The 14,367-nt window shown below is 40.3% G+C and overlaps 1 protein-coding gene across 1 annotated transcript in view; it reads right to left on the reverse strand.

The window, feature by feature from the left end:
* Positions 1 to 2,674: 2,674 nt before the first annotated feature.
* Positions 2,675 to 14,367, reverse strand: part of ANO3 (anoctamin 3) — a 138,030-nt gene continuing 126,337 nt past the window's right edge. The window contains exons 17-23 of the mRNA XM_061610608.1: positions 13,106 to 13,203; positions 11,390 to 11,535; positions 11,106 to 11,258; positions 10,300 to 10,447; positions 5,380 to 5,460; positions 4,417 to 4,522; positions 2,675 to 3,030 (exon numbers count right to left, since the gene is read on the reverse strand). Coding sequence (XP_061466592.1) covers positions 2,848 to 3,030; positions 4,417 to 4,522; positions 5,380 to 5,460; positions 10,300 to 10,447; positions 11,106 to 11,258; positions 11,390 to 11,535; positions 13,106 to 13,203 — 915 coding nt within the window. The 3' untranslated portion in view covers positions 2,675 to 2,847. The remainder of the gene's footprint in view (positions 3,031 to 4,416; positions 4,523 to 5,379; positions 5,461 to 10,299; positions 10,448 to 11,105; positions 11,259 to 11,389; positions 11,536 to 13,105; positions 13,204 to 14,367) is intronic.

Raw genomic sequence — 14,367 nt, forward strand, 5'->3', positions numbered from 1 at the left:
AATGTTACACTATTAATGCATATTTTAAAAACAAAAATAAAACAAAGGGGCACAAGCAAGCATTTTTGTTTAAAAATCCCATGTGCTTTCCAAGTGCGAGGAAAAAATAACAGAAGGCTGCAAAACTGAAGCCACTAGAATTTCCAGTTGTTCAGTGTGAATAGCTAGGAGCAAGTGGCTTTAATATTGTGGCCTAGAATTAAAAATTTGAGCATGAACTTTGCATTGAAAGTAGCTTTATAGTTTAGCATATTGTAATGATTTCATTGTTTTTCTTTAGTTTGATAATGCAATCCTAAGCATGTTTAATCAGAAGTAATCTCCTCTTGAGTCTGATGGCACTTATTCTACAAATGTATTTTTAGGATTTCAGCCTTTAGAGAAAATTCTGTTGAATTCAGTGGGACTTAATTCTGAGCAGACATGCATAAGATTACAGTGTATGTGACCAATCAGCATGTGTCTAGGTATAGATCAAACTGTGATAGTCAGAAGAAAGCTAAAAAACAGATAAACATTCCTATTTTGCAAACTTCAAAGCTTGGATCCAGCCAAGGCAATCAGCATTTGGGTAAAACTTAATAGCAACAAAAGTTAACAATAGCAAAACAAAGGTAACAAAAGTATGTTTTACAGCACACAAATAAAGTGTGCATGTTGTAGTTTACGCAGAGATGTGTCTATACTCTGATGCACCCATAGAACTTGTGTGCAGGCAAGCTTTTCCATTCACTTCAATGGAGGCCGGCAGCACCAATGTTTACATGTGAGTGCTTCTCCCTCTGTTGAAATGTATAGGAAAGCCTGTGAGTGTGGATGTCTGGAGGTGCACTAGAGTTTTCACCTGCACCCCCGGATTGGGGTATCAAAATATAAAAAGGGAATTATGATATTATAAACTAGATTGTCATCATATAAAAACATTAATTGTATGACGGAAACACACAGTAAGAAAAAATTTCAAGGGGCTAGAATAATGACAAATGTATCATAATTAGACCACATTGGGTTCCATATGATGGAATGTGATGCATGTTCCCAGCATAGTAAGACCATTTCCACAATGTTTTTCTAAACTACAGAATTCATCCTAAGATTTATGCATATATATATATATATATATATATATATATATGATATAATTGCTGTGCTTGATTGTAAAATGAAGTAAATCTTGGAAAGTGAAAAAAGTTTTAAATTTACTTTGGTTGATATAAATAAGAAAGATTTCTACACCTGAAAATTTTACAAAATGAAAACCAGGAACATTTTGGTCCCCATATACAAGTGAATCCTGCACACTTGTTTTAGTTTAGTGCTTCATTTCTTCCACATTTTGAAATATTAGATAATATAAAGAACTATAATTAGTAAAACCATCATTAGAAGAAATCATGACTTAGAAGCCACCAAAGCATATTGCTCTCTGCTGTAGGGATGTGAGAATCAAAACGCAGGTCTCTGTAAGAGCATGTATTGTTTTGAAGGAAGTAAAAATTTAAGAAGGCATGGAACTAGAGAAAAATTGACTACTACATATGTGCCTATTTTCATGCTTTGATTTTATAATAGGGAAATGGTGTTTTAGACAAAGTCCTCTTTCTTTTTACTTTGAACAAGCAAGTCATCATGGTATAAGTTTATATTCTGCAAAAGCAGGAGCTTGCATAAGGTAAGTAATAAAACTGGCTTCTTATTTGCAATGCAATGAGACATTTCAAGTTGCCATTTTTGGTGAAATATATAAAATCCAGGTAGCTCAACAAGAACATAATATCCATACGGTTATACTTCTACATGCTACATTAGAGCATGGATAGGGCTGTTCAATTTAGAGGTATGACGAGACGACCTTAATTTGCACATTGACTATCAGTAACCACTGGAAAAGCCGCATTGTTTCCCCAAAAAGTGCTTCATCAAGAGCAGTGCAAGAGTATAAGCCAGCATCCAAAGGGCTGCAAGCAGAAAGAGAGAAAAAGTATACCACTTGTGCAGGTCTGTGTGCAGGACCTAAGCTATGTGCACAATTAGCTACATGAAACAGGTTTCTGCATTCGGGCAATGTTCTCTGGTTGCAATGTAATTTTTCTTATGCAAGATTCTTGCATGATATAAACAGTTGCTCCAAATGCAGAAGCCAGTTTCCTCCCTATAGAAGAGAATCTCTGGATCCCAGCCTTAAGCCGTTCTAAGTATGAAATTGGTTTTTGATTTTAGAGAAACCCCTCCATTTATAAAGACAAATGGACAAGAAGTGATGTGAAAACATCAAACTGCATAGTAAATATCAAACAGGCTGATATCCCTTTTAAAGGGCAGAGCCACATCCACAATCTCAGCAAGAGACGAGGACAAACCTGACAAAACGGAAAGCCTCAAGGACTGTTATGGCATCAATTAATGGCCACAGAGGCAACAGTTAATCTTGCCTGATTTTTCATCATACGCAATATAAATTCATTTGAGCAATTAAAAGATGTAGAAGTAGTGAATAAGCACATCTCCCCCCCCAAATACCATGCCCTTATTATGAAAGTTTTACAAGTAATAGATTTTTCCATTATGCTGTAGGTGATTCTCACAGACTCATTGTATGCCATTCTATAGTTGCCGAGTAAATCCACATTCTTTAGGCATTGCAGCTGAGCCAGCATCCATTCCTCAGTGTTCCATCTTTAGCACAAATCATTAAGGGGAATGTAGCTGTTTGTCTTGGCTGTTGGTAACACACTTTTTCCAGTTCATGGAAAAGCTTATGCATGCAGATGGTTTCCTTGCCACCTTCTTCAGCTTGCCCAAACTGGAGTTTTCAGTCTTGACACTGTCACTGTTGTTCCACATCAACTAAGGCCATTCATGGTGATACTGTTTGCCATTCTTTTTCCGCTCCCTCTGCAAATGCTCCAGTTCAGCCTCATACATCATTTCCTGAACTAAGTATTTCTCCCTTCTCATTCGGTCACACAGGTCTTTGGGCATATCTGGGATTAGGTAGGCAATGAAAGATTTTATTCCAAAAACAAGGTGCTGAAAACAGAGAGAAAGGAGAATTTATTTTTAAAATGCTTACACTGATCTGGCTCTGTTTGGATCTCTACAGTATGATCTTTCAGAAGCAATGTACTATTTATGTATAGTAGGGCCCCGCTTTACAGTGCTTTGCTTTACAGCGCTTCGCTAATGCGGCGGTCTCAATTAAACGCAATTAGACTAAAGCCCCACTCATACAGCACTTGTTCTGCCTTTACAGCGGTTTTCAGGTGTCGCGTGCTATTCTATTCAATGAGTTCTGCTGTTCAGCAGTTTTTGCTTTTCGGCAGGGGTTCGGAACATAACCCGCCATATGAGTGGGGCCCTACTGTATAGTTGATTATTAATATTATCTGATATCTGTCATATCCTATGTCCGTGTGTCAAGGCTGAATGGGGAAGATAGGTGAGATCTTGCACCAGTGGGGAAAATTCCCTTTTCTTTATCCCAAAATTATGTGATTCAAAACAACTCCCAACTCATTCTCCCTAAAATGACAGCAGTGATAGGGTTATGCATGTGTCCTTCCTTTAGGCAAGGGAGAGGGAATCTTTTTCAGACTGAGGGCCACAAATTCCTTCTGGGCAGCTCTCCGGGGCCCACATGCTAGTGGCGGGTAAGACCACAGGCAAAAATGGGCAGAGCAATGAATAGAAATCTTACCTTTGTACAGTAAGCTAGTTTTACACATACACCCCCCTCTTTCCCCTCTAATCCAGGCAAGCAAGAGGTATTATCAGAGTTCAAGGACATATTTCAGCCAAGTAAAACACCCAAGGCGGGTGCAGAGTAGAGCTAGGGATGGGTGGGGAAAGAAGAGGGGACAGAGGAGCAGATGTGACCTGGGGAGAGTCACCAGGGCCCTAGAGGGCTACATTTGGCCCCTAGGCCTGAAACTTGCTGCCCTTGTTGAATACCATGTGGGGCCTCGGACAGCTCACAGGTTCTAGTTCTGAGTGATGAAAGGAAAGGTCCTGGTTGAGGGGAATCAAAGCTGTAGTCCTGCTGTCTGCATATACAGTCAGTTCCTTGAAGGATCTATACTCCCATATCTTAACACTGGTTAAACCTTTTTTGTTTTAAGCCTTGACTAAATTAGTCTACTGTGGTGTGTATGAGATGTGTGAGAACATTTGGATGGAGGACAAGAGGCTCTGCTACAGAATTAATGATAGAGAGTTCATTTAAAGGCTCAGCTGAAACCATCGGGGAGGTTGCAGTCAATGACTATTGTCCAAATCAGGTTGTGTGCACGTCCCAGGAGAATCTCATATGCTGCTGCAATACAGAGCCCTTGGTTAGAAAGTTAACATAGACTTGTGTGACTTTCTTGCATAAGGCAGCAAAACGGCTGTCCATTTTCACTCCTCAATGTAACAAACCTCAAATACTATAATGAAAGCCAGTCGAGCAGCTAGAACATGCCAGAACTGCAAGGTGAATTCATAAGGTGTTGAACTCCACGGGGGTGCTCTATAATCTCTATACCTGAAAAAAAAGCAGAAAGAGAAAGCCAGTTGGTATAAATCAGTATCACTTGTAATCATGCAAACAGCCTGATCTCCCCATTTTGGCAGAACTTTGGAAGAAGTCAGAAGCAGCTGTACGAAACCTGCCAAAATGGTGTGAAGGATGGGCAAGATACATGCCTGTTTATGATCAAGGTTACAAAATAAATTAATGACTTAGATTTCTTCTATAAATCAGAATGTTCAAAAAATGAGATATTCAAGGCAATATTAGTGAAAAGTGAATCATGCATGAAGCAGAAATGAAGCATACCTGGTGGCCTGACATACCCACATTCCATACAGGGTAGACCTCTATGATTCTGCACTATTTATGGTCTGAAAAGTATGGACATCTGTGGCAACATGCAGGTCTTTTACTGCATTTCTTTCAAGGTTATGGAATAATCTCCCAAGGAGATTTGGAACATTTCATCTTCTGCAGCATTCTGTAGTATCAAAAAGTACTCTGCCACTGATCTTCTAATGACCCCCTCTTTTGTGCTGCTCTGTTGGGTTTTGATATTTATCTTTTATTAAAGTAGGCTCAAGACTTAGAGAGGTGGGATAGAAATGTTTTAAATAAACACAGCAACACAATTAAATAATATAGACACATAGTAAAATGATTGATTGCATTTGCTGCAAAAGAAGTTTAGCAGAGCAATTTCAATCTCACCCTCAATTCCCATGCATATGGACTCCTCCTCTCAGGTATGCATGGCTCAGCTTAACTCTATCAACTCTATTTATCAAAGCAGTTTAAAAGGAAATTCAAGCATCCAGTAGTTTCCCTCAATATTTCCATTGTAGTTAAGCAAGTAGAATAATACATACCTGCAGTATCCTGAATATCCCATGCCAAGCTCACTCAGATCAAATATTGATAAGCTACTGTTGACATATCCCTTCAAACATCTAGAAAAAAGAAAGCCCAGTAAATAGTTGCTAATGAAGAATGGATTTGCTATGATTCAGCTGCTCATGCAAAGCATGTCTCATTCACCTTCCTTGCCATCATCAATGCATGCCTATGACTCTTATGCCATGCCTGACATATTTTCAAAGGACAATGGGGACAAAAATATTCTTGGGACAGCAGGATTTGTGCAGCATGAAACCCATACAGCCTTGAATATGTAAGATGAAGTTTATGATTTGAAGAAGTTGTGCATGTGACTGTAAAATTTTACCCTTTGTCTAAGAGGTCAAAACAGTGGCTATGTAAAAATCTCTATGTTGTGCAGTGGCCAACCAGAAGTAGAGATGATGAATACAGTCAGGTCCCCTTCTTCAACTGAATAATGATGCCAAATGGCAATAAAATCATATTAGCATTTATGCAATGGATTCTGATAAACTGGCCCTATTTCGAGGTTCTCTCATGTAACACTGAGCTACAGAATGTACTCGGTTTATTTCATATATTTAGATATTGCTTAATACTAAAACACTATAAGAGGCTTACAAAAACTAAAACACACAATAACATCATAAATGTACAGTATCTCACCCACAATAGAACAATATCATATGATATAATAAACTCTTAGAAATGCAAAAACATAGCAGCACAATATGAAACTCACTAAATTCCATTGCGGCCTCCATTTTTATCTGGTTGGTTCTGCTTTCATGCCATGCTGTGCTAGGAGGTTGTAAATCATAGAGTAGGGATGGGGAATATGTGGCCCTCTAGATGCTGCTGAACTACAACTCCCATCATCCCTGGCCATTGACCATGCTGGTTATGGCTGATAGAAGTTGGAGTCCAACAATATTTGGAGGGCAACACATTGGCAACTCCTAGTCTATAGGCCTTTGTGGTGCTGTAACCACCATGGCATGGATCAATCTATACCCTCCACTCCAACCCTTGAGGTCTGCAATGACCACATTGCCCTGTTCTCTGAAGGCTGCAGTGGGCACTCTGATTTGGGTTAATGACAGTGATGGATAGCCAGATCTGACTGACCACATAGTGTCATAGCATCATCATGGTCACAGTGAGGTCTCTGATTGTCTGTTACAGTACCAGAAACAAGGAAAGGCAGTGAAGGAGAAGCAAGCCAGAGGAAATGTAGATAAGCATGAACAGCTATGAAAAAGACAAATATGAAGCATGGAGAGAGTTTCAAACATTTCAAGCACTTTTTCACATATAAATGCTCTATAGAGAATATTCAGTACAGCACTGTTCAGGGCCATTGCTGAAAGAAAGACTATGGAAAAAATGCCTCCTGTGCTGCACTTTTTACGCAGTTTAAGTTAGCTTGTAAGCAAACAGCAACTGTTAAAAACAAGGGGTGATATCCAATTAACCCAAATTCAGAGGAGACCCATTGAAATTGATGGACAAGTTACAAATAACTAGCAATGTGTGACTTAAGGCCACATTTGCACTATGCATTTTAAGCAGTTAACAGTCATGGCTTTCCTCAAAGAATCCTAGGAACTATAAGGCTGCTGAGAGTTGTTAGGAGACCCTACTTCCCTCACGGAGCTACAGTTCCCAGAGTGGTTTAACAATAAATCCCTCTTCCCAGAGAACTCTCAGAACTGTAGCTCCGCAAGAGAAATAGGGGTTTCCTAACAACCCTCAGCACCCTTCACAAACTACAGCTCCCAGGATTCTGTGGGGGAAGCCATGACTGTTTAAAGTAGTATGATACTGTTTTAAATATGCAGAGCAGATAGGGCTTAAAACTGTCTATCATCCAAGGAATTTTCTGTTTAAGTGGAAGGGTATGATGATGATTGGCTAGGAATGCAATAAATAAATGAATATCATTTTCATTCAGTACTGAGACATTTATCAAACAAGGGCTGCGTCAAGGCATTTTGACGGTAGCATTTGATGAAGTCATGACTGAGGCTTAGGTCTGAAGCTTATCTTTTTTGCCCACCCATTGTGATAACAATATCAAGGGACGTTGCAAGGAAGTGGGGAGACTGGCCATGAAAATGGTTAGGGCCAAGAAACAGCTATGGATGATGGAGCAGAATCAGAAAACTATAAAATCTCTCATGTTAAGCAGTAGTCCCCTCATACCCACCTATTAAATGTGTAACTGTAAAGCCAAGGAATAAAAAACACAGTCAATTGGTAACATTAAAAACGATAAAGTCTTCAGAAAAAGTATATGAAATGATCTTTATTAAACAGTTAAATGCTAAAGTGCATTTACTAAAACAACAACAAAAAATTAAATGTTAGCCTGGCCATGATTTCATTTTGTAGTCAGCTAGGAGAGTCAGTGTGGTGTAATGGTTAAGGTGTTGGACTATGACCTGGGAGACCAGGGTTCGAATCCCCACACAGCTATGAAGCTCACTGGGTGACCTTGGGCCAGTCACTGCCTCTCAGCCTCAGAGGAAGGCAATGGTAAACCCCTTCTGAATACCGCTTACCATGAAAACCCTATTCATAGTGTTCCCTATAAGTCGGAATCGACTTGAAGGCAGTCCATTTTTTTTCATGTATGCAATAAATTACAGTGCTGTTCTAAATGCAAAACTCTGATCCAGTCTTCTGTGAAATAGGTGATCACTTATCATGAAAGAGTCAAAAATATTGATTGAATCTTTATGTTATGAGAGTACAACATCAGACTAGACCAGAAGACAGATAACTTATGCTTTCCATGTTCAGGAAGATAAACCATGCTTCAAAAAAAAGCCCAAGCTTTGGAAAGACTTCAGAAGAAACAAAGTTCCACTGATGAAGAACAGAAAACCAACACTCCTCTTTATGTGCTGTATCCAATTGTGACAACCAGAATGTGCTTCCAGGCACATAATGCAGGGAACCTGATTTTCTCCAATCTGCCCTGTTTGCTGCAACCTCATGCACCTCATGTTCCAGAGCAGCTTTTTTTGTGGGGTGTGTGCAATGGGTAGTAGAGATGGGGGGGATCAGGTGACCTGCCTTGTGTGCATGGAAGTGCTCCTCGCTACTACAGAGCCACAACTGGACACAACTCTGGGTATCCTTTTCATATAAACATGGCAAGGGATTGCCTTTTCCTACATGCATCTGCTCAAATACTAAGGGCCTCCTCCAAGCCCTGCCCTCCCACCCAGTGAAGTGAGGTGGGTGGCTACCAGAAGAATTTTCAGTTGTGGCACCCAGCATATGACTTTGTTCTATTGGAATATGCTTCCACTCACATATGGCAGGGCACCTCATTTTCTCTGATCTGCCCTATTTGCTACAGATCTGAAGATTTTTCTCCTAGGGCTTTATGGTTCCGCTGTATTGTTTTCATTTGATAATGGATTGGATCATAACAGAAAGGCAGAAAAGGCGGAGCAGCTCTTTCTGCCAATTCCCCCTTCATCAGCAGCCTGCACTATCCCTGAGGGTATCCTGACCCGCAGGATCAGGTGGAAGAAACCATGCTCCATTAACAGACACAGCTTGAAGCTCTCTGGATACAACCCTTTTCATGTTTTTATGACTGTTGGAAGTCACCCTAGGAGTATTGTTAAACTGGAGGGTGGCATTACGGTGTTTTAAACAAATACAGATAATCAGGAATATATTGTTGATGGATCTTAGCTTGTTGGCTGAACTACATATTATTAGAAAATTCATGTTACTGGCTACCACTGATACAGTCAGTAAAATGCTCGGTGTAATTATATCTGTAGAAGTGGCTCGCCCAATGTGGTGGAGTCATAACACTAGCTTCCTGGCAACAACTTCCTAGTTTCCTGTTTACTAGGAGGTGGTGAGAGGGAGGGGTGAAGCAGTTGTAAAGTTGGGGCTGTGTGGGTGCACCAGTGGAGCCAATCAAGTGCTCCTGCTGGTGTGCCAATGAAGTCATGACCTTGTCACCTCCTTGCTCCTCCTCCCAGTAAGTGGCAGTGATGCCACTTGTGGGAAGCTAGTATTGTGGGTCTGTCCCACTGGGCATGTCAGGATATCAGGTAAATTCGGGTTAGGGATGAACAAATCTGTCAGCTTTGGTTTCTGAGTTTCTCATTTTTCCAAGTTCAGTTTGCCACATCAGTTGTAGTTCCTCATGAAAAGTTTTCAGCATTTTCTTGCACATGTCCCCTAATATATGGATTTTGGGATGCATTTTGTCCTAAGGTATCCATTTTTCTCAAGCAATTTCCCCTTATATAATGCAGGTTATGTTATTTCCATTAAAATATGCATTTTTATGCACACATTCCCCTAATATATGCACTTTGGACACATTTTTTTGTTGGAAAACCATACCACAAAATTCAAAGAAGGATGAATTGTGAAGGCTTGGGTGTTTCAGTATGTATATTGTTTTGAAAAGTGTGAATTAGACAGATTTCTGAAATGAATATCTCCCCCTGATTGGGGTGGGAGAAAACCTGACAGAGGGCTGCCATTTTCAACAACATCCACAATTTCTGTTCTGCTCTTTGTAAGGGCCTAGAGAAGAAGTGTTATAATATTATTTTAGTTTTCTAACAAGCCACATAGCTCAATGTGTCCTAGGTCCTTTGGGGGACATGTTAAGCTATTGAAATTTTGCAGCTGTATCATTCATTTTCAGCACGTGACTAAAAGAGAACAAAACACACACACACAGCTCAGATGCTTGTGTTTGGCTTCTGACGCAATCCATTTTGGCCCAGTGTAACTATAATAAAAATGTGCAAAAGTAACAGTAAATATACAAAAGGAAAAAAGCAAAACATGCTGACAACCTTCTGTAAAAATACAAAAGTGAGTACATCAGCTAAAAAGAAATATACAAAAGACATAATTACTTTTCCTGTCTGTATCCTTGATCGACACAGGGACCATATTTGTATGCGTAAACAAAACGTGGGATATAGTCAGATGTAATGGCAATAACAAAAGCATTGGTGATTACAGCAAGGACTCCAATTCCTTCGAGGATTCCATACCAGATCCCTAGAAGAGGATAATTATAATGAGGCTAAATACAAAAGCAAATAAAGCTGCTCATTTTATACATTTTCCGGTCCACACTTAAAGAAGCTTTTGTTTAGTTCCAGAACAGAATTAAATCTGCACTTTCCCAGCAGTCCTGCACAGCTTGCCTTTCATTTGAACTGAGTCTAGAAAACAAACAGCTTCCATTTTTAGATCCAATTTGCAAATTTCTCATCCGCTGCCACAGAATATGATGCCTTATCTGAGGCTCATTTATAATGCTTACACTGTAGTAGGTAAGAAAACAAAATAATTGCCCTTCTAAAGTGCTGGCACCATTTGAGATTACTTCTGGTGCCATCCATTTTTCCTCTGGGAGTGTGCAGGACTTGGTGGATTATACACAGCAGCACTTCAACCTACATTTGGAACTGATGCAGCAAAAAAAGAGAAAAATAACCACCCCCAGCCTCTGTTCTGTCCAGCAGAAGTGGCAGGGTTTGGGATGTGGCAGTAGATCCGCTGCTCAGTTCCACCCCACTGTTCCTAGCTAGGGCTTGGAATTTTTCTTTAATATTTGTTAGAACTTGTAGCTTAGGTAATCCAAAAACAAAACAAAACATATATAATAAAAGATATAAAAATAATTAGCAAAAGTGACTGTGCTTTGCCTTACCTATATCAGTTGCTCTTGCAGGCATTGGTCGCCTCCACTGTGTGACGAATTTATAAGCATCAAGCCTGATTTCTATGATATTGTTAAGCAAGGCCAGCAGAGGTGCTAGTGGAAAAGCAGCAACAAAGATTGTGGTGAAGCCAAACTGTAAAACTAGAAAGAAAGCACACATGATTAGAAAGGAGGAAAATTATATCTAAGGAAAGAAAATTTATAGACTTCAACAAATCTACCGGGTTCCATTTAAACAACAAAACAATCTGCTCCTTCATAAATATGCTCACCCATCTCTAAGTATTCATCCATCAGACCATGGAGATTCATGGGCTGCAGATTCCAATCTTTTTCCCACTGAGGTAGAGAAATTTTATGCTCCAGTAACTGCCCTCCTTTCTTGATCTTGCGTCGTGACCACCAGTTTTGCAGTAACCTATGTTAGAAAGCCAGAGCATAGAATCTGTGGTATCACTTGCAGTAACTTGATCATTCAACTGATGTCTGAACTCATCACTGATCACCTAATCCCACATGGATTTCTGCCATTTTTGGTGAGCATATGTCTCCTAAGTAAAAATGGTAAAAAATAAGGTGCTAATACTCATACCTTGTGAGTATACTCTGAGTATCAGCATGAAATGGTTACCATGGACAGCAAAAAAACAAAAAAGAGGTGCCAATGGTACTCCATGCTGGTGAGTTTCATAACAATAATAAAAAGCACCGTTCCTAAGGGAAGAAGATCCCTAGTAGTACAGAGTCCCATCTATGCCTGATGAATTGTTGATCATCTTAACAGCCTTTGCAAACACTCTTTGGCAATCTCCCTCTCCCCATGTTACACCACTATTAATGACCCTACAGATACAAAATTGTGCTGAGTTTCAGCAAAAACCCGGTTAAAACAACATGCACAACTGATTGTCCTGTCCTGCATAAGGGTAAGGTCTAGTATTAAACTCCACACCAGTCTTTAGGAAATAGGATTCCATTGAGACTCCTTCCCTTCATGCAGCTGCAAGAGTTGGTCATGCAGGAGAGAATGGCTTATGCCTTTTATTTATTTATTTGACTTATTAGTCGCTTATCTGGCTGAATTGTCAGCCACTCTAAGTGACGTACAAAGCAGAACATGGAAACATCAAAACATTAGGAGACTAACAATAAAAACTAACAATAATGTAAAAACTAAAAAAACAGGAACAGCAAACCAAAAGCATTCATCTTCCTGGTAAAGGACAGTCCCCAAACAAATGTCACTAAGAGCAGGGGGGGGGCAAGGCAGATGGAAATGCTTGCCCCTTGATGGTCCCAGCATAGTCTCATCCCTGCAGCAGCAAGACTCAGCCTGCAGCTCCTCCTGATAAAGCCCAGGCAGAGGGGTGGTGCAAGGCAGGTGGAAATGCTTGCCCCATGATGGTACCAGCACAGTCTCATCCCTGCAGCAGCACGACTCAGCCTGCAGCTCCTCCTGATAAAGCCCAGGCAGAGGGGTGGGGCAAGGCAGGTGGAAATGCTTGCCCCATGATGGTCCCAGCACAGTCTCATCCCTGCAGCAGCACAACTCAGCCTGCAGCTCCTCCTGATAAGGCCCAGGCAGAGGGGTGGGGCAAGGCAGGTGGAAATGCTTGCCCCTTGATGGTCCCAGCACAGTCTCATCCCTGCAGCATCTCTGATTATTTTATTTTTAAATTCCATACTCTGACTACAGCAGAGAAAATAAACCAGAATTGGATTTTTATACCAGTGTGGTGTAGTGGTTAAAGTGTTGGACTACAACCTGAGTGACTAGGGATCAAATTCCCACACAGCCATGAAGCTCGCTGGGTGACCTTGGGCCAGTCACTGCCTCTCAGCCTCAGAGGAAGGCAATGGTAAACCCCCTCTGAATACAGCTTACCATGAAAACCCTATTCATAGGGTCTCCATAAGTCGGAATCGACTTGAAGGTAGTCCATTTCATTTTTCAACTGCAAAGGTATATTACCACTTATTGTACTTACGGATAGCCGAGTTCCATGAAGTTGTTCCACATTTGTTTTAAAACCATGATAACACCCATTTGCAGGCAGAGGTCAATCAAGCAGCCACTAGGATGACACTAAAGGCAGAAACATCAATAGATACACAGGAAAAAGAAGAAAACAAAGGGTGGTATTCAGCATAGTTCTAAGGAAGTTGTTCTATCAGTGCAGTGATTTCTTCTTGTGTGACGGAACAATCTCCCTCTCTCTTTCCCCATGCACCCCCTAAATCTGTTCTGGGGTTTTCCCCAACCTCCAGAGCAGATTTGAGGACAGCAGGGGGCGCTCACAGGGGAAAACCCTATTTTGTTAGCAAAAATTGTAGCACAAAAATTTAGTTGATTACCACACAAAGACATAATACATTTGCAACAAATGTGTTGATTAGAGCAAGCAGAAGTGGCTTGCCTGGTGAGGTGGGCTACAGCAATAGCCTTCTGGCAGCAGTGTTGCTGCTACTTATTGGGAGGGGAGGGACAAGGTGGCAGCAAGATTGGGGTTATGTGGATGCATCAGTGGGATCACCAGATTGGCTCCACTAGTGCATCTGCACAGCCTTGACCTCACTGCCACTTACCTCCTCTGGCTAAGTGGCAGTGCCGCTGCTGATGTGAGGCTACTGCTGCAGCTCCATTTAACCAAGCAAGTCAGGATTTAGCAAGAATTGACGGTTATTTAAAACATATTGCAGTTTTATACTATTTTGAAGTCAGGTTTTGTGACAATGGCTAAATTATTATTTAAGCTATTGTCAAATGGTTGTATTATGGAATCTTGTCTTTTGTTCCTTCTTTCCTCTTCTTTTTCACTTTGGTTAATTGCATTTGAAATAGAATGCAAGTTTGTATTTAATTTTACAGAATTTTGTGATTGTGATTTTGCCAATGCTCTATTTAAATCCAGACTTAATCCCCCCTTTTTGGAATTATAAGTGAAGAAGAAGAAGGAGGAGGAGGAGGAGGAGGAGGAGTAGCAGTAGTAGTAGTAGTAGTAGTAGTAGTAGTTCTGGAGAACTCAAAGGACTGAACATTGCACACTCTTTCATAACATTTTAATTGTCCTAATGATGGTATTACCCTAAAAAAAGTAAATACACATTTACAAACAAAGTGTTATCTTTCAACTATTCCAGACATATTTTCATTCCTATCAATTCACAGCCATTCTAAAGGAAAATTTAAAAGACAGAAATCAACTATTTGTTTTTAGATCATGTACAGTCAGGGCTGGATTATCCATTA

The sequence above is a fragment of the Rhineura floridana genome, chromosome 2, assembly GCF_030035675.1.
Source record: "Rhineura floridana isolate rRhiFlo1 chromosome 2, rRhiFlo1.hap2, whole genome shotgun sequence".
In the NCBI taxonomy this organism is placed as follows: domain Eukaryota; kingdom Metazoa; phylum Chordata; class Lepidosauria; order Squamata; family Rhineuridae; genus Rhineura; species Rhineura floridana.